The sequence below is a fragment of the Hemicordylus capensis genome, chromosome 12 (genome assembly GCF_027244095.1).
Source record: "Hemicordylus capensis ecotype Gifberg chromosome 12, rHemCap1.1.pri, whole genome shotgun sequence".
Lineage (NCBI taxonomy): Eukaryota > Metazoa > Chordata > Lepidosauria > Squamata > Cordylidae > Hemicordylus > Hemicordylus capensis.
In genome coordinates, this window is record NC_069668.1 from 3963131 (window position 1) to 3987372 (window position 24242).

Below are 24242 nucleotides of genomic sequence, written 5' to 3' on the forward strand. Positions count from 1 at the left end.
TGTCAGGAATTGAACCCAGGACCTTCTGCATACAAAGCAGACGCTCTTCCTCTTCCCACAAAGGGACTCTCTGACAGCACTCATGTCTCCCCTCCAAATGCAAACCAAGGTAGATCCTGCTTAGCAAAGAGGGCAATTCACACTCACCACCACCAGACCAGCAGCCCCCTCCGGATACCAGTTTGCACAATCATGATTCCGCACCCTAAATTGGCTGGCTGCTGTGCTTTCTGTGCCGATTAGTCACACAGTCCAGAGGAAGCAGGGGACACCACCACCCCACCCTCAGATGAGATTACTCACCTGTCCTGCACTGCAGGGAGTTGCATGTTCTCTCTCTATTTAAGATGGGAGGGCAGGGAGATAATTTGCTGAAAAACATGCTGAGGGATTAGGCAGAAACACCACACCTTTGTGGCCGGCAGTGGGTCACATGGGCACGTTTGCTGGACCTAGAGGGAAAATCCAAGGAGCCTCTGGCCCTGTGGGCACGTGAGGAATCCCTGCCGGCCGCCCCCAGATCGGAAGCCTCTCACTTTGCACAAGAGCAAAAGATTCAGAGCGACTCCCACGTTCAAGCAGTTTTGTTTTTATTTTAAATCAACATAAGCAAGGAAAAGAAATTGCACCATTCACACTAAAACCCTCAACAGGAATGATCCAAGTCTTCATTGCAATGTGTTTTCTTTTTTTAAAAAAAGGTCCAGATCCCGTCCTTCCCGGCTGCACAGCCTGCAGTCCACTCACACCACAAGGGAGGTGCTCGGGAGGTGGGCAGCGCGGAGAAGGGCGACCCAGAGGACCGCCTTGCAGGAGTGGGGAACCAAGATCATCCCGGCAACGGGCAGATGGGCAAAAACCTGCCACCCCATCACGGGTGCTTCTTTGGTGGTGGTGCCGCCGTTCTCGCTCTCCACTGGCCCATCTTCGGCCGCTGGGATTTGGGGGAGAGGGTGAAGGGTTGCCCCGCCAGGATCCTTGAAGACAGCACCATTCCCAGAGCAAGGGGTCACTGATCTGGTCTCCCGAGGAAGGGCTGTGTGTGTCTGTTCCGCACGCAGCACCACCTCTTGAGCCCTCAGGGGGTGGTGGGGGTGGGGCAGATAGACGTGTCCCCCTCCCGCCTGCCCCAGACAGCAGCCAGTGGCCGCAGATGTGGCCAAACACTCCCCGGACGTGACAGAGCTCTCGAGCATCACGCCAGGGAAACTGGGCCACGTCCACATTAGAGGAACAGAAACATGAAACATTGGCCTGGGCCGGGGGCGGCGGTGGGGGGCATGGGCCAGGCGAGGACCCTCCTCTTCCCGGAGTCCCATCACCGCCACCGCAGAGCCCGGCAGGCGACTTCCTAACAAACAACTCTGTACTCGCACACCTCTATGAACCAAGCTTGAAGGAATTCAAAGGCAATTTAGCTTAAATATAAAAATAAAGTTTTACTTTGTTAAAAAAAGGCTTTAAATAGTTTCTCCTTTTAATTTAGAAGTCGGCAGGTGCACGCACACACTCACACAGTCGTCTCCGGCTAGCGCCATGTCTGGAGAGGGAGGACGGCGCCACGCGTTCTTGGGAGAGGAAGGAACAAGACCCCTGGGCGCTGCTGAGCCCCCTGCCCGCCGTGGGTCTCTCTCCCCCCCCCACCCTCTACGGCAGTATTGGGGAGAGAAGCTGGAGTGGGCACTTTGGCTTACAGGGCTTGGTGATGGCTACAGGAATCTTGAACAGCCAGAGGCTCCTATGGAGGTCCCTGGTTTGCAGGGGAAGCCCCCCAAATGTCATCTCTCCCCTCCAGACGTGGAATTCAAGGCCCTGGAGAAGGTCTTCCTTCCCTCCCTCCTCACGGGCACACGCAACCCCTCCTGGGCACTGCCAGCCCCGAGATCCAGCATACTCCGCGCTCTCAGGCCCACTCCACACATGCCGCCCCGCAGGGACGTTCCCGTCCACACCCAATGAGGCGGGGTCCATCTCCGTTGGAGACAAGCACCCCCCAAAAAATGTTTACAGCAAATCCGGCATTACCAACATGCCGCCACACATACAATTCAGTTCTTCCTCCAAACTCGATTCAAAGAGAAATTTAAAATAAAATTTTAAAAGAGAGAGAGAGAGAGAGAGAGAGAGAGAGAGAGAGAGAGAGAGAGAGAGAGAAGAGCACAAACATACTGTGAGCAAACACAGACAGTTACGGGAGAGCAAGGGGAGGGGAGAGGAGGGGCAGGGAAGGATGCCCCAGTGGAGGAGCAGTGGGTGGGGGGCGGGTCCCTCTCCCCAGGGGCGCATGGAACAGCAGAGGTGGCAGGGGAGGCCCCCCCCGACTATCTTGTTCCCCTGCTCCAGGCCAGAGATGCCCTTCCTTCCCAGGGAATTCCAGCCTGCCCCGTGCTGCCGCGGCCTGCAATCACGCGGAACTGCAAATCGTGTTCCCGCGAGAGCCCACAAAGCCAAGAAGCTTCGGCAGGACGGGCTTTTGGAGAGGTGCCCCACCTCTCTGAGTTTGCAATTACGTCTTCGGGGAAGGGTTTCAATGGCCCAGCCCAAACACCTCGGTTGCTAGCTAGCCCTGTGGCAGGGAGTCCCGCCGGCTGCGCACACAGCACAGGAGGGGCGTTTAAGGATGGGGCCCCCGAAATGATGGAAAGGAGGCACCAGGGAGCCAAGCACCGCCCCACACGCCGCACCCTCACTGGGCAACCCAAGCCGAGGTCAGGAAAGGGGAAGAACGAGGGGCTGGGGGAGAGGAAAGGTAGCAGATATGTACAAAACTCAAGACTCAGCCATGGACCGTTCAAGTAAAAAGAGCTTGGTTTATCCTGTCCATTCGAGGGGGTAAAAACCGCTCCGTGACCCCAAGTCCGGGGGATGCCACAGAAGTGGCTTGCCAGGCCTGTCCCGCCAAGGAGGACCCGCGTTGGGATAAACCCCGCTTGGGCTCGGAGGCCCTCTCACCAGGTTGCCAGGAGCGCGTGCGAGTCCAGCCGGGCTACTTCTTCCGCGTGTGCTGCCGCCGGGCCTGCAGGCGCTGGCGGGCCCCCACCTTGGAGCCTGCCCCGATGGAGAAGGCGGGGGTCGGGGACCCTGGAGGGAGACAGAGGGAGAGAAGGTGCCTCGCTTGAGTGCTGGGCATCGCACCCTCGTGGGCCGGCCGGCAGCCACCGCGGCTAGGAACATAGGCAGCTGCCATCTACTGAGTCAGACCCTTGGTCTATCAAGCTCAGTATTGTCTTCACAGACTGGCAGCGGCTTCTCCAAGGTTGCAGGCAGGAATCTCTCTCAACCCCGTTTTGGAGATGCTGCCAGGGAGGGAACTTGGGACCTAGATGCTCTTCCCAGAGCGGCCCTATCACCCCCTAAGGGGAATCTCTTCCAGGGCTCACACTTCTAGTCTCCCTTTCATAGGCAACCAGGGCAGACCCTGCTTTGCTAAGGGGACACGTCATGCTTGCGACCACAAGGCCAGCTCTCCTCTCCTCGCTTCTGCCTCTCCAATTCCTCCTATGAGTGCCACCCAATTACGGCCACCTCCGTCCACTGAAATCGTACCGGTGTGTTAATCCTCGAGATTCAAGTGGGTGGGTAGGTGGGAGGGGGGAGTACATTGTTTTCCAATGATCCCCACAGGCATTGCCTTCAAAGACAGACTCGCACACGTGAAAGGGCATCCTTTTCAAGACAGGCACCCTTCATCATCCAGCCTCTCCCCACCAGCACTACACCAGGTCTCCCTTCCTCCGTCATTGCTGAGACGGTACAAGATTGCGGGCATCCTTTCGGCGGAGTCGGAGAGGGCTCCCTCTGTTTCTTGCCCTTCTCGCCTGAGCCCTCTGCCTGCATCCCAGAAAGGGAGATGAGGGAAGAGAGGGGACGGACCACAGGCGACGGGCCGGCAAGTGAGCCAAGCCTAGATTTGTGGACCCCTGCGGCGACGCCAGGGCGGGAACTGGGAAGCTTCTGGCTGCAAGCGGGCAGGCGCCCTTCCCAGAGCGGATTCCTCATCCCCTCAGGGGCATCTCTGACAGTGCTCACACTTGTAGTCCCCCATTCCAATGCAAACCAGGGCAGATCCTGGTTTGGGGACCATGCCCGCCTGCTACCACCAGACCAGCTCTCCTTCAGAACTCTCCACTTGAGAATTCAGTGTGGAGGGGAGATCTGGTTTTTAAAAAAGCGGGGAGGGGATCTATTTTTTCATCACTGACGTTTCTCAAAGCTGGAGCCCAAAAAAGCCAGAGAACGGGGGCCTCACGCCCCTGATACGAGGGCTGACCCACCTCAGCCCCCCACGAGCTTCCCAGATGCTTACCAAAAGCAGGCCCCGCTCCTCCAAAGGCGGGGGTGATGGGGCCTCCAAAGGCGAGGGTGCCACCTCCCGTGCCCGCGCCTGGGGCACGTGAACTCTGCCCAAAGGTGGGTGTGGGGGCTCCTGCAAGACAGAACCATGGGTGGGTCATCCGGTTTTGTGTTTCCTACCCAGTCTCAAGAGGGCCTCCTGGAATCAAGGCACCACCCACCTTACTGCAGCAAGTGGCAAGGAGTCCCTTCCTCAATTACCTCCAAGAGAGAGATGGCTTTTTATGGCAGGGGCTGCCAACCTTGTATGGCAGGGGATGCTAGGAGTGCAGTACAACATCTGGGTGTCCAAGGTTGGCAAGCCTCTCCTGCTAGAAGGCCATACTTTTTTTTGTAAAACTCTTTAGTATTCGAGATAGGACCCAAGATATGCAGAACACATCTGCCGGGAACGGAATTGCCACATCTGATTCCGTTACTGGTGTATTTTGCATGCTTCAGACACTATCTAGAATATTGAAGGGTTTTGTAAGAATATGGCCTTAGAAGAGATGTTCCCTTGTCAGTGGGGTTATATAATATCAACTTGGAAGTCTGCTTTTGGCTACAGTCATCGACAAAGCGGCCATGAGCCAGATTCCGTTACCCTTGGCCCTTATTTGGGACTCCATCCACCAGCCCTGTCAGCAATCCAGTCACTAAATCAAGCGGGGGTAGGGGGGGGGACACTTACCTCCGAAGGTAGGCTTGCCCTCAGGAGCACCAGGGATGCTGAACGCAAAGGGAGAGCCGCTCTGGTTCTGGCCGCCCAACGTGGTTTGCGCCAACGAGGCGCCAAAGGGAGTCGCTGCCCCCACACCCCCACCACCAAAACTGAAGCCCCCGCTGGGGGCTCTGGCCCCTGCAGGGCCACTGATGCCAAAGGCACTGCCCGCTGGGGCCGGCTGGCTGGCTGCCCCAAAGCTGAACAAAGAGGGGGCAGAGCTGCCGAAAACCGAGCCGGCTGTCCCGCTGTTCGTCGTCTGGGTGTTGGACCCAAAGCCCGGAGCGGCGGAGGTGGTGGCTGTCCCGAAGAAGACAGAGGTGGTGGCTCCGAATGCTGGCTGGGTGGTGCTTTTGGTACCGAAGGAGAGGGGGGCAGCCCCTCCGAAGGGGGTCTGCGTGGCACTGCCAAACGCCGGCTGGGCTGCCGGCTGGGCCACGGAGCCGGCAAAGTTGAAATGAGTCCCAAAGCTCACAGGGCCAGGGGCCGGCTTGGCGGCGGGCTGCTGTCCGTCGGGGACCCCGGCGTCAAACGTCAGCTGGCCAGCGTCCGCCGGGTACGGAGGGGGGGGCTTGGAGGCGGCGCCGAAGGCCCCACCGAAAGCAGAGGTGGAGGAGCCAAAGGTCAGTGGCGGCTGCGTCGTGGCCGATGGGGTCTGTGTGGTGCTGCCGGGGCCGCTGCCGAAGATGCTGGTGGCGGCTGTGCCGGGGGCCGCCGTGCTGGGGGCCGCCTCCGCGGCGCTGGAGGGGGCCTGGCTGAAGGCGGAGCTCGCCAAGGGGTTGAGAGCGGGGCTTATGGCGGCCGCCGGCTTGCCAAACTGGAAGAGAGGCGTGGGTGCTGCATTGGAAGCGGAGGTGGCCGCATTCGGAGGGGGCCCGAAGAGAAAATGCTGGGATGCCGACGTGGTGGCCGCAGCCGTCGCTGCGGTGGTGGGAGAAGCACGGTTGGGTGCTGTGGTGGTGGTGGTGGAGGGTGCCACAAGCCCAAAGCTGAACACCGGTTTGCTCGCGGAGACGGCCATCGCGGCGGCGGAAGAGAGAGACGCCGCAGTGGTGACGATGGCTTTCGGGAGGATGGAGAAGCCGGCGGTGCTGGCGGGCAGGGCTGCCAGGGGTGGAGGGCTCGGCTTGAATACGAAGACAGAGGCGGCCACGGTGGCAGGAGGAGCGGCGGCAGGAGGGGGCGGGTCCCCAAAGATGGGCTTGAAGCTGCCGCTGGGGGCCACGCTGGGAGCTGCCATGGAGGACCCGGTCCCCGGAGGAGCTGGAGCCGCCGCCGTGGAGGGGGTTCCCGAGGACGAAGCTGAGCTCTCGCTCTGGGGCAGGCTGCCGAAGATTGGCTTGAAGACTGGCAGCGGGCTGGGCGTGGAAGAGGCCGCCGCTGCGGGCTGGCCAGCGGGAGGACTGGTGAGCATCCCAAAGAGGCTGCTGGGCTTGGGGGCCGAGGAGGGCCTCGCTGGCGTCTGGCCCAGCTCGGAGGAGGAGGAGGGTACGGCCAAGCTGCTGCTGGTGGTGGTGGCCGGCTGGGCAACGCTGTTGGTAAGAGGAGGAGCCGGGACAGCGAGGGGAGGAGGGGTGCCCAGCAGGAGGGCAGGGGGCTTGGCCTCGGGCAAGGTGGTCACGGGCACAGAGGGGCCTACATCCAGGGAATGTGTGGGGGCCAGAGGCGGAGGAGTGTCTGTGGCCACACCAGAATCTGAGGGTGAGAAAGAACAGAGAGAGTTCTCCACTTAGCATCGAGGAACACAGGACGCTGCCTTATCAGGAGTCCCACCACTGGGCTCGCTCAGTATCGTCTGCACTGACTGGCAGCAGCTCTCCAACATTCCAGGCAGGAGTCTCTCCCAGCCCTGTCTGGAGGGAGTGAACCTGGGACCCTCTGCATGCAAGCAGAATTCTTCGCCTGAGCTACAGCCCTTGCCCTAAAGGGAATATCTTACAGCGCTCCCATCCCATGTATTCCATGTATTCCCCAATGTACTCTCCCATGTAATACTCCCATGTATTCTCCCCATCCAAATACAAACCAAAGCAGACCCTGCAGAGCAAGAGGGGACAATTCATGCTTGCTACAAGACCTGCTCTCCTCCAAGGCAGGGAAAGCTTGCTGAAAAACCAAGCCGAACTCCCTTGCCTTGCGGTTACAACACAAAGACTGTGTCTGCCAGGGGTGGGCAGAGACACCTGTTCATGTTTCGAAAACTATTTAAGGACTACAGATTCCAAACACAACAATGTAATTGTAATATTTCTGTAACTGTTATTGCTAAAGATAACCAATATAGGTCTTTTTAGTATTGCAAGCCTTACCCTGACCCCATCATTAAAAACCACCACCTATCTGAACCTCAAGATTCTCCACTATCCCAAGTCCCACCCTGAGTTTCAACAACATGCCATCAACGCAAAAGGTACTAAAGTTCAGGCAGTCCATGAGCCGGCTGGGGTGCTCAGTACCATCGGCCGGGGGCGGGGTGTGTGTGTGTGCTCATGGTGATTTGTGACAAGGTCTAGACCCCTAGACTTGGAAAAAAGAGGTAATCGTGTGGGCAGGACTTTCAGTGTGTTCTGCTTTCAGTGTGTCCTCGTGCTTTTCTTGCGCCTGCACGGGCCAAGCTGGCAATGGTGTTTCAAAAGCTTTGAGAAGTTCTAAACATGCAAACACTGCTATAAATGTCACTGATGTTGTCAGAGGAAGGGCAAGGAAAACTGGCAGGCATGTCCTCCAAAGAGAACTCCATGGAGAGAGGACAGTTTGTTCGCTGCTACCCTGACCCTTCCCCTTGGTGCAAACATGCCTGCAATTCGACCCGAAAAGTTTGGGGGTAGGGATAAAGAAGGGGTGATCTCTCACTCACAAAACTCTCAGGGCAACAAGGCTATCAGCCCATCCCCATTTCTGGCAAGGGGCAAAGGTTGCCAAAACCCGTGACGAGCGGCCATCTGCCAAGGTGATACCACTCACCAGAACTTGTGTGCCTGGCTCACGGCCCAATGGCCTTTCAGGGCATCAGTCCCACACTTACATAGGGGGCATCCAATCACTCACCCGCCTGGGCTGGGCTGCTCTGCATCCTCTTCAGACTCTCCAGCAGGGGATTGGTGATCCCCGCAGAGGTGGCCGGTGCCGGTGCCATCATGGACTTGGTAGGTATCCCCTGGAAGGACAAGGTGGGCGCCAAGGTGGTCTCCGCAGGCAGGCCTGGCGGGGAATCTGTTGGGGAGAATCTGTTGAGTTGCAAACACAGCAGGGCTGCCAAGCCAGAGAGGCCACAAAGCGATGGAAAAGGAGGCGGCAGCCCTTGAGGAAAGTGATTTGGGAAAATAGGGGAACTTCTTATTTCTCGTGGCCATGAATCAGGGATCACACATCTTTAAAGTTCCATGAACGCCAGTGTTCCCACTAACAGGGAATCCCAGATGTTTTTGACTACAACTCCCATAATTCCCAGCCAAAGGCCATTGCAGCTGGGGATGCTGGGAGTTGTAGTCAACATTTGGGAGTCCCTGTTAGAGGGAAGGCTGACGGAGATCGTTTTTCTGAGGGATTGCTACCCCTCCTCAATTTCATAGACAGAAATCAACTCCCATATTCAAGACCTGAGAGGTTTAAGTAAGAAGGCATCCCTTAAAACTTGGATATTTGTAAGTGATATTGACAGGTCGCAAACCAGATAATCGGCAAAACGCATTGTCATTGGGGTCTCGTGGCTACCCTTGTTCCTTTTAGGCATGGATCAACTGGCGAGTGCAGCCAATTGTAAATTACAGAGCGAATTGCCGGAGAATTCCCAGTGTTTTGTTCCTCAGGATCTGCTGTAACTCGAAAACACTTTGTTTTTAAAGCAAGGGTTTCTTTCCTTTCTTTTTTAGAAAACAGAAATAAGAAGTTATGAAAACGGAGAACAGCCAAAGCGGATGAAGGCATCTGCCAGCAGCGACTGCACAAAGGGACTGGGTGGGTCCAACGCAGAAGGCTCAGCAGCAAGGAATCGCCTCTCCTCCCCTCCTCGCGGGTTTCAGACAGCAAGCCCCTCGTTCTAACACTCTTCTGGGCGTGCCCCGCCCCACCCCCCCACTGCTAGAATATGGGTAGGGGGGAGCGCGCGTCTCCTACCGGCTTTCTCCTCCAAGACCTTGTTGAACCATTGCAGGGCAGCATTCTTCTCCGCATCCAAGTCCTGGGAGGTGACCGAGTATCCCAGCTGAGGCGGAGGCGGCTGTCGAAAGGAGAGCAAGAATGGGTGCTGGTCCTCAACTGAGCAAATGGGGGAGGAGAGCTGGCCTTGTGGGAGTGAGCAGGAAGGGCCCCCTCTGCTAAGCAGGGTCTGCCTTGGTTTGTATTTGGATGGGGCCTGCACATGAGCGCCACGAGATATTCCCCTTAAGGGACGGGGCAACAGCTTGAGGGAAGAGTGTCTGTATGCTTGCACGAAAAAAGGCCCCAGCTTCAATGCCATCTCACAACCACCCTGAGAAGTAGGTGAGGCTGAGAGAGAAGTGACTGGCCCAGAGTCACCCAGCAAGTCTCATGGCTGGATGGGGATTTGAACTCGGGTCTCCTCGATCCTAGTCCGGCACTCTAAACACTACACCACGTTGGCTCTCACAAGCCTTGGGCCTGACCCAGCAGGGCTGTCCTGACAACCCCCATCACCAATCCCTGTGTTTTCACCCGGAGGACAGCTGGGCCCTCGTCTTCAGGACATTCCTGGCGCCAGGAAGAGTGGGGTGGGGAGGGGAGTCCTGGAAGGATCAGAGGGGAGAGATGTACCAAGGCGAAGCCATCCGCACACCGACTGGAGAGCAGCTGGATCTTCCGCTTGCGCTTGCCGCTGCCGCCGGATGGAGATGGCGAGCCCTGAGACCCATGTCTAGTGACGGGCATTTCTGCCGCTGAAGGAAGAAGAGGTGGCCCGCAATGGCCAAAGCCCTGGGTTACAGGCACGTCCAGCTGCTGAGGGGCCACAAGAGAGCCCTGCTGCTGCTGCTACATTAACTTTGAAGTTTGCAAGCGAGAATAAAAACCTCCTCCTTCATGGGGCGGGGTGGAAGAGGCGGCATCTAGCTGGCCCCTTGAGAACACATGAAGCCCGGACTTCTCCCACCAAGCTCAAGGCGCCCAATATTAGCCACACAACCATCCTCGGCTTTAGGTCAGGAAGAGGACGTGGGCAAGCAATGCCAGAGCTTCGTGACCAAGCAGGGACACCCAAGTCCACGCCCGGCTCGAGCATTCCAACACAGAGGGCAAAACTCAGGTTTGGGGGTTGTTGTTTTTTAAAAGAGCAGCTAGGGAATTCTCCAAGTGCCTCTGCGCAAGGGTTCTTTTTCAAGCCTAGGACAAAGCAGGCATACCTTACACCAGGGATTCTCAACCTTGGGTCCCCAGATGTTATTGGACTTCAACTCCCATAATCCCTAGCCCCAGTGGCCTTTGGCTGGGGATTATGGGAGTTGAAGTCCAACAACATCTGGGGACCCAAGGTTGAGAATCCCTGCCTTACACCAGGGCTGCAGAACTTCGGCCCTCCCTTCGGCTGCTATTGGACTACAGCTCCCATCGTCACCAGCCACTGTGGCCAACCATCAGGGATTATAGGAGTTGTAGTCAACAGCGGGAGGGTCAAAGTTGTGCAGTCCTGACTTATGCGTATGCACATGCGCACACGCACACGCGCGCACACACACACACAAAGTCAGGAGTCCGAGCAGGGGAGTTCAACCCTCACACCACGACTTCCCCAAGTTCAATCCCAGACCTGCTTTTGCTTCTGCCCCAGATCCTGCTCCCCTTTCAGTAGACCCCTTGCCCCCCGCAATCCCCCCTTACCACGCGTACCCTTCTCTGCCTGCACCTCCTTGTCCTCCTTTGCAGGTGTCGAGATGCTGGACTGGTGAGAGGCTTCCTCCCTGGAGCAAGAGGAGAAAGACTGCTCAATGCGAGGACTCGCTCCTTTCAGCGCTTCTGGACAGAAAACGTGTGCAGACGGACGCCAGGCGGGAAACTCTCGCTGCACACTTTCCCAGTGTCCCCCAGCCAGTTTCCTCTCTTCAGTGAAGGCTCCGTTTGCTGTTTTAACTTCCCTTTTTTTGTTTTTGTTTTAAAGGAATGCCATAAAAGCAGCCTAAACATTTCTCATTATTTTTTAAAAAAATCATCAAGTGGCCCGGTGCACAAAGCCAATCCTGAACACAACCCCCCACGCCACCCAGAAGAGGGATGCTTTTTGAGGGGACCTCTAGAACCTAATAACTTGGGCTTGGCTCAGTTCTGAAGACAAATCAGGGCAGGGAGGAGTTCCCAAGAGCTTCCCAAGTCTCCAGCTGTGACTGGACTCCAACTCCCATCATCTCAAGCCACAATGCCCAGATGGGGATGATGGGCTTTGCAAGTCCAACAACCTCCAGGGGCCCGAGTGCGAGGACCCCTGTTCCCAGCCACAGTCGCAGGCCGAGCCCTTCCCAAGACACACCACCGAACCTCCACCCATCCCAGGCAGACAGCAGAACATCGCAAGCCCACTATCAAGGAGAAGCTGCACTCACGTGTGGCTGGGGTCCGGGTACTTTGCTTTCTTGTTCAGCCTCTCAGGCGTCTGGGAATGGGAGGATGCCGGATTGGAAAGAGGGGAGCTGCTCAGGGCACCTCTCTTCCACAACTGAAGGAAGGAAGAGACAGCGGGGAGATTCAATTAGAAACATCAAGCGTTGCTCTCGTCGACGGGTCTTTCTCCACTCGGGATTTCCTCCTGAGCCTGCAGTGGCTGCCGGAAGCTCCGGGGAGGACCTTGCGGTTCCCAGGGCCGCATGATCAGACGGAGCCATCTCATACAGAGTCAGACCGTGAGCCCGCCTAGCTCAGTCTTGTCGACACTGAGCAGCAGCAGCAGACAGGAGGCTTTCCCAGTCCTAGCCAGTCATGCTGCCAAAGCCTGAATCTGGGACTTTCTAACACAAAACAGATGCTCTGCCACCGAGTTACAGTCCCATCAAGAAAGCACTAGGAACAGAGCAAGCTGCCTTATACAGAGTTGGACCCTTGGTCCATCGAACTCAGTACTGGCTGCACAGACTGGCAGCAGCTTCTCCAAGATTGCAGGCAGGAGTCTCTCTCTGCCCCCATCTGGGAGATGCAACTTGGAAGCTTCTGCATGCAAACAGGCAGGATACTTAGGAACATAGGAAGCTGCCATATACTGAGTCAGACCATTGGTCTATCTAGCTCAGTTGTCTTCACAGACTGGCAGCGGCTTTTCCAAGGTTCCTGTCAGGACTCTCAGCCCGATTTTGGAGATGCTGCCAGGGAGGGGACCTGGAACCTCAGATGCTCTTCCCAGAGCGGCCCCATCCCCTAAGGGGGAATATCTTCCAGGGCTCACACATGTATTCTCCCATTCAACTAAAAAAAAAGTTGATTGGGAGACCCCATGGCGGAGCCTTCTCAGCAAAGGGGACAATTGACGAGACGAGTTGTCCTCTCCGGACAGATGAGACCAGTGGTACGTTCTGCAAGACCAGCACTCTTACAGAGTCCATCTAGCTCAATATTGTCTGCACAAACCAACAGCAGCTGTCCAGGTTTTCAGACTGTGGTCTTTCCTCAGCCACCCTGGGAGACAGATGCTGCTGGGGATCGAACCTGGGCCCTTCTGCATGCAAGCAGATGCACTACCACTGAGCTACGGCACTACCTCCTCGGAAGCTGCGGTTCACGGCACCATGCCATCCGTCCATCTAGTTCGGTAACATCCACACGGACTGGCTGCGCTCGCCAAGATTTGAGGCAGAGGATCATTCCATGCCCTACCCAAAGGTGCTGCCAGTCAACCAAGTGCTCAGACCCTAAGCGACAGCCTCATTCCCAATCTGGGGATGTCAAGATTCTCACGTGGGCCCCAGAAGGACAGCTGACTCCAGACCAGAGACACAGACCAGAGACACAAGCAATCGAGCAACATGAGAACATACTTGCGAGAGGCCTCGGGTGGAGCTGTAGGAACTGGCAATGGCGTTGCGGAAAGAGCTGTGAATCCCGCCCATGTAAAGGCTGTTCACAGAGCTGAGGGAGGAAGTGCGCGACCTCTTGGAGGAGGAGTCCTCCAGGCAGTGGGACAGGAGGACTCGCTTCAGGGAGCCAGGCCTAGGGAAGGAGGCAGAAGTTACGGAGGTGCTGCAGCCTCCGGTCCTGGGCTTTTATCTTCCCCCACCTGATCAGCTTCCTCGGCTGCGTGGCGGAGCCCATACAGAGCAGGAAGCAATCCCTACCTAGGTGAACTGAACCCATCGCTAGGGAAGCTCAAGGCAGGTCTGCTGGATCCAGACCTTTTCTTCGCAAGTCTGGACACCAGCCTGCCTGAACTGGGAGGGAGTCTGGCTCTAGACAAGCCAAAAGCTACTCAGGGTGACGAACTGCACCGTGTGCAGGCGGGTCCCAGATGGACGGCCAGAAGCTTCTGTTTTCGTGTAGCCCATGAACCAGGCTCACACATTTTGGCCACGCGGTGCCCTCTCAGGGGACAAAGGCTCATGGTGCTTCTTGGCAATATCTACCCCACTAGAGATGGAAAAGAGATGATCGCCTTGTTGCCCTTGCAGCTTTCTCTGTGTTACCACCCCTTGTTTATCCCTACTTCCCAACGGTCCGGGTCAAACTGCAATCACTTTTTGCACAGAGCAAAGGTTTCGGGCAGGGCTACTCAACTTCGGCCCTTCTACAGATGCTGGCCTACAACTCCCATCACTCCGAATGACTGGCCACTGTGGCAGGGGAAGTTGGGAGCTGTGGTCCAGAAACAGCTGGAGGGCTGCAACTGAAGAGCCCTGGGTTAGGGTAACAGTGAACGAACTGCCGTACTCTCTCCAGGGGAGGACAACCCTACAAACTGCCATCGCCACTCCTGTGACCAAGGTCTCCACTCTTACCTGGACACCAGAGACGCTGGCGCCCCGTTGGCCATCAGGGGCTCAAATGCAGAGTGCCCGCTCCCGGTGCTACTGTGGCGCCTACAGGAAGACAAAAAAGGGGGACTTTTCATCTGAGACGGCCGGCCCGTGCCCTTAAAGCCCCCAAGGTTGCAGGTTCGGAAAGGGCCACTCTACTGAGTGAGGCTGCTGGCTGCCACAGCCCTGGTCCTGCAATCCAGACTGAGGGGAGCACCAGTAGCTGGATCTTACCCCACCCTGGAAGGTTACGCTGGGTGATGGAGACAGCAGCGAGCACGGGAGAGGGCTGGCCAAAGCAAGAGGGCACGGCAGCAAGAGGGGCAGCCAGGCGGGACACAACTACCGGGGCTGGGGGACCCTCGCAAGAGGCAGGCAACATCTCCTAAGGCGGGGCAAGAGACCCTATGAGGGCGTCACGCTTGCCCTGAGTGCTTTAAAAGGCAGCAGGGAAGAGCCAATGAGGAGGCGGGGGAGGCGGGAGCTCCTGGGCGCGGGAGGGGTCCAGCCCAGTGACCCAGACACGAAGGAGGGAAGAGGTGACGGGAACCCCCTCTCCACCCCTTGTGGTGTGACCCAGCCAGAAGGCTACGGAGGGCAAACCCACAACACGGACCAGGCTGGTGCAGTAGACGAGACCAGAATCTGTCCAGTCCTAATTACACTCAGTCCATGAACTCATGAGGAGCAAGGTGCGCTCTCTCTCTCTCACACAGGGCCAAAGGAAATGCGATTCGTGATTTATTTTTCTAAATTACTGAAAAGGAGCTGGGGGAGCAGGCCGTCAAGTGGGACTGAGCAGTGCCTAGGGGGGTGCATTTGGCCCTCTCCCCCATCTTTATTTATTTTCATTTGTATCCCACTCTTCCTCCATGGAGCCCAGAGGTTATGTTATGGGTACTTAGTTACGGTACATGGTTATGTTTATCCTCACAACAACCCTGCGAAGTAGGTTAAGAGAGAGAGAGAGAGAAGTGACTGATCCAGAGTCACGCAGTGAGCTTCATGGCGGAATGGGGATTTGAACTCGGGTCTCTCCGGTCCTAGTCCAGCACTCTAACCACTACACCACGCTGACTCTCCGAGGTTTTGCTACGAGGCAAATATATCAATTATTGTTGCTATTATTATTATTATTACTACCTCCTCTTGCTTTCCAGGCCACTTGGGAAACTCCGGTTCTCATCTTCCTCCTCCTCTTCCTCCTCCACAGCCCTCTTCCGGCTCTGCTTGAGAGCGCTCAAGACCGTCTCTTTGGCACACGGGTCCAGCGTGCTGTTGGGCGTGGGCGAGAAAGCCGCAGGAGAAGAGAGCTGCTCCAGCCTGCAGAGCGAGGCAACAGGGGCCCTTTACAATGGGTGGGAGTTCTCCCCCGGCCCCCGCGACAGGATACCCCAAGAGCCAAGCTGCTCCTGTCCCCTGCCCACCTCAACCCAGCGAGAGCCTCTTGGCAAAGGAACAGGATTCTGGATAAATTTATCCAGGCCAGCTCCAGCCCCGGCTGGTGACCTCACAAAGCACTTGTAGCCAACATGCTAATGCAGATTAAGAAGTCACCCTAGGGCCAAAACTAATGGCAAGGAGGCCACCCCCAGGCAATCCCAAGGGCAACGGAATCACACACTCGCACTTCTTTCCGGTCAGCCGTATCCACATGTCCAGGTTAATACTATATATACCCACTGGCATGAGGACATTTCCTCTTATAAAGCCATATTTTATTTTAACAAAACCCTTTTTAAAAAATCATAGTATTTGAAACAGGGAGAATACAGCAGTAACGGAATCACAATTTTTGCATCATGACTGATTCCGTTACTGGCATGGTTTTGCATGTTTCGTACCCTATGATACTTGGCTTTACAAGGCAAAAGGGAAAGAGGATTGTCCCGGGAGCAGCTGGAGAAAGCTTCCCCAAAGGTTTTATATCACTGCACACAGTCCAGCAGGAGGCACTGAAGAAAAGAAAGCCTGGCTCCCTCCCAGAGGAGACCCTCTCTGCAGCCATGCTTGCTAAGTTAGGAGCTGCTGAAATCACTCATACAAGGGGGATCCCAGAAGCACACTCACAGCGGGGAGTAGCCCATGCGGCTGTCTGGCCGAGCAATCTTCACCATCACGGGGCTCTGGACCATGCCCGAATGGTGAGCCAACAGCCTGCTTTTCCGCCGATATCCGTCCCAACAAATCGAGGGCAGGGTGCCCAGCGAGGTATACTGGGCCTGGTGGATTGGATAGCGCCGGCGAGGGCTCAGCACGAAGTCAGCGGGTAGAGTTAGGTGGTCCCTGCAGAGAAGAACAGAGCGGGCATGGTCAGGCAAAGCGGAGAGAGAGAAGACAGCTGGGGAGCAGAGGCACACAGCAAGCTGCTGTATACTGAGTCACACCATTGGTCCATCGAACTCGGTATTGTTTTCACAGACTGGCAGCGGCTTCTCCAAAGTTGCAGGCAGAAATCTCTCTCAGCCCGATCTTGCAGATGCTGCCAGGAAGGGAACATGGAACCTTCTGCTCTTCCGAGAGCAGCTCCATCCCCTAAAGGTAATCTCTTCCAGTGCTCACACTTCTAGTCTCCCATTCTTATGCAACCAGGGCAGACTCTGCTGAGCTAAGGGGACAAGTCAGGCTGGCTACCACCAGACCAGCCCTCCTCTTGCTTTCCTGTTGAGCTTGCAAGCCTGAAAGGGTCCCTTCTTCGCGCTCCTTTCACCAGTCTCTATCTACATTGTGAAAAGCCTGTCTCAACAAGGTCCCAGCACAGGGTCCAAAAGCACTCAATAGAGACACCTGGATGAAGCTAAGCAGGCCTTGGTGTGGCCAGTGCCTGGATGGGAGACCGATGTATGCTACCTTTGGTGGAGGGGGCCAGGGCTCAATGATGGAGCACCTACTTGGCCTGCAGAAGGCCCCAGGTTTGGTCCCAGGCAGCATCTCCAGGTAGGGCTGGGAGAGACTCCTGCCTAGAACCTGGGAGAGCTGCTGCCAGTGTTGACAATTCTGAGCCCAAAGGACCAGCGGTCCAACTCAGTATAAGGCAGCTTCCTACATCTTGCAACCAAAGGGAGAGACAGATTCCCAAAACCAAATGCCTGCCTGGTTAGGCTTTACCCTCACTTGCCCCCCGCCCCCACGAAGGAGTCAAGTCAAGAGTCAAGAGCCACTCTTTCTGCCCTTGATTCTAGCCAGCATCAAACCATCCAGGACATTTTGCATAAGGCTAATTTCCTGCCGGGTTTAGGGCAGAAGAAAAGGGCTCTCTCGAGGCCGCGTTCATTTCCTGAACCTGCCGTGTCCGGACAAACCAAGCATGGGTTTTTTTGCAGGCTCTGCTTCCAGGCACTGGCCCGAAACAAGGTCACTGAGAATTCAGCCGCTCGCTTTGGGAAGGCGAATCTCCACAAGCTCCCCCTGGGATCCCCTCGTTTTGCACATTTGGGAAGAAAGCAGGCCACGCTGCAGCGAAGATCAGATTATCCGAAGAGCCCAACCGGATCAGAGCAAGCAGGGCCCACCTACCAACTCCCCACAGCCAGAGGCCTCCAGGAAGCCCACAAGCACGGCTCGAAGGATCAGCCCTCCCCTACCGCTGCGCCCCAGCAACCGGTCCAGAGAGATATACTGCCTCTGAACATGGAGGTTCAACTGTGTTATCAGGGCTAATCGTAACTGACAGGCCTCTTCTTCTGCATGTATCTGTCTAGTCCCCTTTTAGAGCCATCAGAGTTAATGGTTTCCTACACATCTTAGGGCAGGAAAGCCACTGAATTATAAGTTGCATAAAAAACCCCATCTGTCCCGAATCTACTGCCCAACTTCATTGGAGACAGAGTAAAACCTCTCCTGGCTAAGTTTCATATGCCATGCATCGTAACTTTAGAACACTTTATATCATGCTCCCCGCTAATGGTCTTTTCTTAAGTAAACAGCAGTGTCCCCTGTAACAGGAATTCCCAGACATTTGACAACGGCAACTCCTAGCATCCCCAGCGGCAACTGGGGATGCTGGGAGTTGTAGTCAACAACATCTGGGAATCCCGTTTACAGGGAACACAGTTAAACAGCCCCAAATTCAGCCTCTCCTTCTAGGAAAGGGGTCACCAAGCAGAAGACACCCATTTCACAAGGACTTGCTTGTCTCCACAACTGACCTGATCGACGAGACGGGAGAGGAGGACCCCAGATCAGAAGAAGCATGTGCCCAGGATTAGCACCCATATCACCTGGGGATTACATGCTGCCTGTGAGAGGAGGGGAGCCTGAAAGGGGGACAGCCCCTTCAGCCACTGACAGGAGAGAGGAGGAGGCAGTCAGAGCTTATCCACGTGGGAAACCAAAAGCATCAGACAGGAAGGGAGACTGATGCCAAGAAATCTGGAGGGGCGGAGATGGGTTCGGGTTGCACCAGGACCTCGGAAGGATCAACCCTGCTAACTGAGCAAAGAGGCACCGTTTTAAAGTGTTTATTCTCTGATATTCAGCAGGGGGAGAGCAACTGGCCCTCTCCATCCCCAGCACAGCACCCCTCCAGTGGCTGTGGTCTATCTTAGGTTTTCTTTTTTAAGCGCATGAGCCCTTTGGGGACAGGGAACCATTTTTTTTATTTATGTCTATGCAAACTGCTTTGGGGACTTTGGTTGAAAAGCGGGATAGAAATATTCACCATATTCGGAAGGCTAATTCCCTGTAACAGGGATGCCCAGGAGTTGTTGACTACAAATCCCATCATCCCCAAAGACCACTTACAGCTGGGGATGACGGCAGCTCTAGTCTGCATCTGGGAATCCCTGTGGCAGGAACACTGCTGAGCACCCTAGAGGACTCTGAACTGATCCTATATAAGCACTAATGGGCAGTCATGGTCAATTGCGGGGAGGAGGAGAGCAGGAAGCCAACCCATTTCCCCACAGACCCTAAGGAACAGAAGTAATTTTGTTGAGATGGACTGGCAAGGAAGAGAAGACAAGAAGGTTGAGCTAAGGAAGACAGCTGTGAAAATGAAAACTGATGAGGCATGGAAGCACACTTTCGAAGGAGATGGAGACGGCCACAGCTCAGTGGTTGAGCCCCCGTTTGGCATGCAGACGGTCCCAGGTTCACTCCCTGGCAGCATCTCCAGGTAGGGCTGGGAAAGACCCCTGCCTGAAACCTGGAAGAGCTGCTGCCAGTCAGTGCTGACAATTCTGAGCTGGATGGACTGATGGTCTGACTCCATCAGTCAGGGAGAATGCAGCTCCTATGTGAAGCAGCCCTGACCCATAGTACAAAGGAACATAGGAAGCCGCCATAAACTGAGTCCGACCCTTTGTCCATCTAGCCCAAGATTTTCTACCCAGACTGGCAGCGGCTTTTCCAAGGTTGCAGGCAGGAATCTCTCTCAGCCCTCTCTTGGAGATGCTGCCAGGGAGGGAACTTGGAACCTTCTGCTCTTCCCAGAGCGGCTCCATTCCCTGAAGGAAATATAATCTTCCAGTGCTCACACTTCTAGTCTCCCATTCATATGCAACCAGGGCAGACCCTGCTTAGCTAAGAGGACAATGCATGTTTGCTACCACAAGACCAACTCTCCTTCCTTAAAAAAAAAAAAAAAGGAAGCTGCCATACACTGAGTCAGACCATTGGTCCATCTAGCTCAGTATTGTCTACCCAGCAGCTTCTCCCAGGTTGCAGGCAGGAATCTCTCTCAGCCCTGTCTTGGAGATGCTGCCAGGGAAGGAACTTGGAATCTAGATGCTCTTCCCAGAGCGGTTCCATCCCAAAGGGAATCTCTTCCAGGGCTCACACTTCTAGTCTCTCATTCAAACGCAACCAGGGTGGACAAGCTAAGAGGACAAATCATGCTTTCTACCACAAGACCAGCTCTCCTCTGAGGAGAGACTGAAGGAAACTCTTTAATACTTCAGTGTCAATTATAAAGCCCTATTACAGTTATTACTCATCACAGCAAAGCCCCAAGATGCAAAATGAAGCAGAAGTTGCCAGAAGAGAGGAATTAACAGGCAGTAGTTGCTGGAGGCAGCAGCAGGATTCCCCAAAGGAAGAGTTTTTTGCTGGGAGGCGTCTGAGATGCTCTTCGGGAAGCCAAAGTGCCTCTCAGGGTCTCCCTGCAACACAACTATCCGTGAAAAGGCACGCAAACACACACACACACAGCAGAACATACTCCATAACTGGCAAGGACTGGTCTCCATCAGACACCTTCAAGACACTTCTTACACTTAAGGAGGTACCTTAACAAAAAGGTTAATCTGTGGGGTTATTAAGTGGGTATATGCATGAGCAAATAAACAGTGCACCTGAACATGTGCAGAATGCTTTCTTCCCCATGTATAATAAACCCTGTAACGGGGGGGGGGGAGGAAAAATGTAGATTTGAACCATAGTATTTTTCCCTAGTGAACTGAAGACAGATGTGGAGCGCCCAGAAACACACTTTGGATGAGTCCCTATGTTTGCCTCCCTGCCTTTCCCCTGCATTTGAGACCATCAAGAACAACAAATAATGAGGCTGGAGCGAGTGTTCTAGCAATAAAGGTATCCAAACACGTCTGAACCTCAGCACCTGTCCTGAACCCCTGCTATCTGAGCAAAGAGGCACCTTCTGAAGTGGTGATTTTATATATTATATATATTTAGCAAGGGGAAAGGAATGAGCCCTACTCAACCCTACACAGCATCCTTCCAGCAGTCCAGCTATATTGCTTTAATTTGGTGAGCCCTTCCAGAACAGGGAATTCTCCATTTATATATTATTTTTCTATGTAAACTACTTCGAGAACTTTTGTTGAAAGGCGGTATATAATCATGTATAGTAGTAGCAGAAACAACAGTTCCTCTTCTGACTATCAAGGTGAGAGGGAGGAGAAAAGAGCAGGAGAAAAAGCCTGCAATCTCCTAACCCAATCCTACCAGAGCACCTCTGGGTGTACACAGAGTTCCTTGTTCCTGTTGCTTCCGCAGCACCCAGAAAATGAACAGTAGATTGCATAGGCTTTCTTCTTTAAAGACACAGGAATCTGCCTTATACCGAGCCAGACCTTCTGTATTACTGGCAATAATCTGGGCATTGATGAAGCCTTGGACAGTTAACCCTGAGAAGAGTCTTCTTGCTGCACTCTGAACTTAGCTGACTAGTCCACTGCCTTCTCCCCTCCTCTCTTCCCTGTATCTCACTAATGTGCCCGAGCATGTGCAGAGCACCTAAAAGCAATCACACATGTAGGCGAGCGAGAGCTGGTCTACTGGGAGGAGAGCTGGCCTACTGGCAGCAAGCGTGTGTTGTCCCCTTTGCTAAACAGGGTACACCCTGGTTTGCATTTGGATGGGAGACTACTCCATGGGAGCACTGTACAAGATTCCCCTGAGGGGATGGATTGGAGCTGCTCTGGGAAGAGCATCCACTTGCTTGCATGCAGAAGGTTCCCAGTTCCCTCCCTAGCAACATCTCCAAGATAGGGCAGAGAGGGAGAGATTCCTGCCTGCAACCTTGAAGAAGCCGCTGCCAGTCTGTGCAGACAAGACAGTGTTGGATGGACCAAGGGTCTGACTCAGTATATGGCAGCGAGACCCCCTGGCGCGGGTCTCTCTTCTTTCCGGGGAAAAGAGAGGAAAAAGAGGGCGCACACAAGCACGCAGCCCTGCCCCTTACCCGCCAAGGCGCCTCCTACTCCTCGCCGTGAAGTCGGACACGGCCAGGGCAGCCCCACCGTTGGCCAAGGGGCTGCTGCCGCCGCCTCCTCCTCCTCCACCACCAGACCTGCCGGGCGTCCTGGGGAACAGCCTGCGCTCCTTCTGCGCGCCACAGGCCATCCAGGCCCCGCCAGCCGCCGCCGCCAGCAGAGAGAGCGCCGCCACCCCGCACAGGCCCAGCGCCGCCACCAGCAGCCACAGAGACGCCGCCGCCGCTGCCGCCGGGAGGGCCCAGACCCAGCCACGCTCCCCGGGCCCAGCCACCGCCGGCCGCCTCCTGCTGCTGGGCGGCCGCCGCCGCGAGGGAGGCCACCAGCCCCAGCCGGGGCCCGACCCGCTGCCGCCGCCCCAAGACATCGAGGCTCCGAAGCAGCAGCAGCGATGCCGCTGCTGCCGCCGCCTCTCGCGCTTCTCCTTCCCGTTCCCGGCATGCACCGCGCGCCGGAGAGCGGCGCCGGCGGGCGGAAGGGGTGGGCGCAGTGTATCAGGGGGCGGTGGAGCAGTGGAACCAACCGGAGCAGAGGAAAGCAGAGCGACAGGCGGCATCGCCGGAAAGGGCGGCCCCTGCGCTTTCGGCGGTGGGGGGAGAGAGGTGAAGGAGAGACCCGCAGAACCTGGGAAGGGGGCGTGGTGCAGCCACCAGGTTGAAATTCAGGTCGCGGAGGGGGCGTGGCCTTTAGGGTCCTGGCACGCCATTAGCTCCTACAAGCAGGGGCGTGGCTTCACACCCGAAAGAGAGGGGGCGTGGTCGCGCCTCGCGCCTGAAAGGGAAGGCGAGGGACCGGAGCGCGTGGCTGGCTAGCGCCTGAGGGGGGAAAGGCGGGAAGGAAGGAACTGCCTGAGGCAGGCTCGCTTTCCCCGCCTTTTCTCCCCCCCACCACCACGCGCCACGAAAACGAACAATGTCAGAATAATACCGCAGAGTGGCCCACCTGAGGAGGAGCCCCCGACAGCTGTTGACCACTGCAACTCCCATCCGCTGGGGCTGATGGGAGTTGTAGTCCAACAGCCGTGGGAGGCCTCACTCAGCCTGGCCAGCCCTGGTAGAATAAGGCGGATGGCCACACAGTACAAAGCAACCAAGGAAACCTGATTTTTCTTCTCTTTATTCCTTCCCCAAAGAAACATGGCTGGGTGGTGGTGGACACAGGCACAAGTGGGGAATTGCCGTCTAAGGCCATGAATGAATGAAGGAGCCCATCGAAGGTCCTTTAATAGGCTTTTGAGGCACCATTACCCACGCAGATAATACGGTTTCCAAACTGCCCCGAGCCTTTTTTGGAAGGGCGCTATATAAATCAAATAAACAATAATAATATGGGGCTAGGGTTGTATCTTCATAGTATTGGGAGGGGGAAGGCACCATGGTGATGGTTATAAGGGCTGTGGTGATTTTCAGGGAGAAGGCTGGCTTTCCCCCCTTCTTTTTAATGGTTAGAATATCAGGCCTGCTCCACTTAGCCCCCCGCCAGCTGCTTTTGAACTACAATTCCCACAATCCCCAGCCAGAGCGGCCAATAGCCAGGGATTGTGGGAGTTGTAGGCCAACTGAGCAGCCACAGGTTAAATGGTCTCTCCATGCGCAGGACCAGGGTTCTGCCTAAGGCGTGTGCATGTGCACGCATGCTCCCAAGTTTTTAAAAATGCAACACTCAAGTTAATTTTAGGGCCCTCTCAGGTTGAACCAGGAAGGCCCCGTTCTGTATATATGTGCTCACACACTGCCTTGATACCCCTTCTCCAGCTCCAAGAAGTCACAGAGGCTGCGACTGTGTGCATGAACACTAGGCTCAATACATATAGATCAATATGAAATGCTTAGATTCACAGGTAACAACCATGCCTGCCCCACCCCCCGGAATTCCGGGTTTCACCTGGATTTTAAGCATCTTGTCCAGATTGCTTAGCCCACCCAGATTCCAGCTTTCATTAAAAAGAAAAAAAGGTTGTTTGTAGAAGTGGAGTTACGAAGCAAAACACGCAGTCACTATTCTGCTCAAGAACGATTGTCAAGCCGATTTTATTTATGTATTTATTTATTTAAAATCTTTCTAAACCACCCAAAACTTGCATATTTACATAATATGCAAATCAGGCACCTGGATTTGGAAATCCAGAATACGGCGGCCCTAATGACGTAGTGGGAAATGACTTGACTAGCAAGCCAGAGGTTGCCGGTTCGAATCCCCGCTGGTCAGTATTGTGTTTATCCAGCGGTCTTCTATCTCACTTTCCAGGTAGCTGCCTTGCAGAGCAGCTAAGATTATTTTAAATAAAATAATCATACAGAATTATTCTCCTCTCTGCTCAGAGGTAACACAACCCTCATATGCGCCGGCCCTGCTTCTGGCCCACGTGGACGGGGTAACCAACTCAAGAACACCATCCATCCTCTGAAAACAATGGACGTATCACAGTAAAACCAAATGTTTGTTCTTCACTGCACCTTTGGAGGCTTCCTGTGTCTTTTATCTGTGCTGATGGACTCATCTGATCTCATACAGCAGATAGAAATGATATCCCAATAGAAGATAACCCGTGAAATGATATCCCGCGTG

The 24242-nt window shown here is 55.3% G+C and overlaps 1 protein-coding gene across 3 annotated transcripts; it reads right to left on the reverse strand.

The window, feature by feature from the left end:
* Positions 1-573: 573 nt before the first annotated feature.
* On the reverse strand, positions 574-22255 carry POM121 (POM121 transmembrane nucleoporin). 3 transcript variants are annotated; one of them, XM_053274683.1, is made up of 13 exons: positions 21644-22255; positions 16069-16284; positions 15142-15321; positions 13981-14061; positions 13027-13198; positions 11605-11717; positions 10898-10968; positions 9830-9951; positions 9173-9275; positions 8105-8269; positions 5027-6751; positions 4307-4426; positions 574-3081 (listed from the first exon to the last, which is right to left on the reverse strand). In XM_053274683.1, the coding sequence occupies exons 1-13, from the start codon at positions 22228-22230 to the stop codon at positions 2987-2989; spliced, it is 3750 nt and encodes a 1249-aa protein (XP_053130658.1). In that variant the 5' UTR covers positions 22231-22255; the 3' UTR covers positions 574-2986. The 3 variants fall into 3 exon arrangements, with proteins under 3 accessions (XP_053130658.1, XP_053130657.1, XP_053130659.1); XM_053274682.1 differs by having other exon boundaries at positions 10889-10968; XM_053274684.1 differs by lacking the exon at positions 4307-4426 and having other exon boundaries at positions 10889-10968.
* Between the last annotated feature and the right edge of the window lie 1987 nt (positions 22256-24242).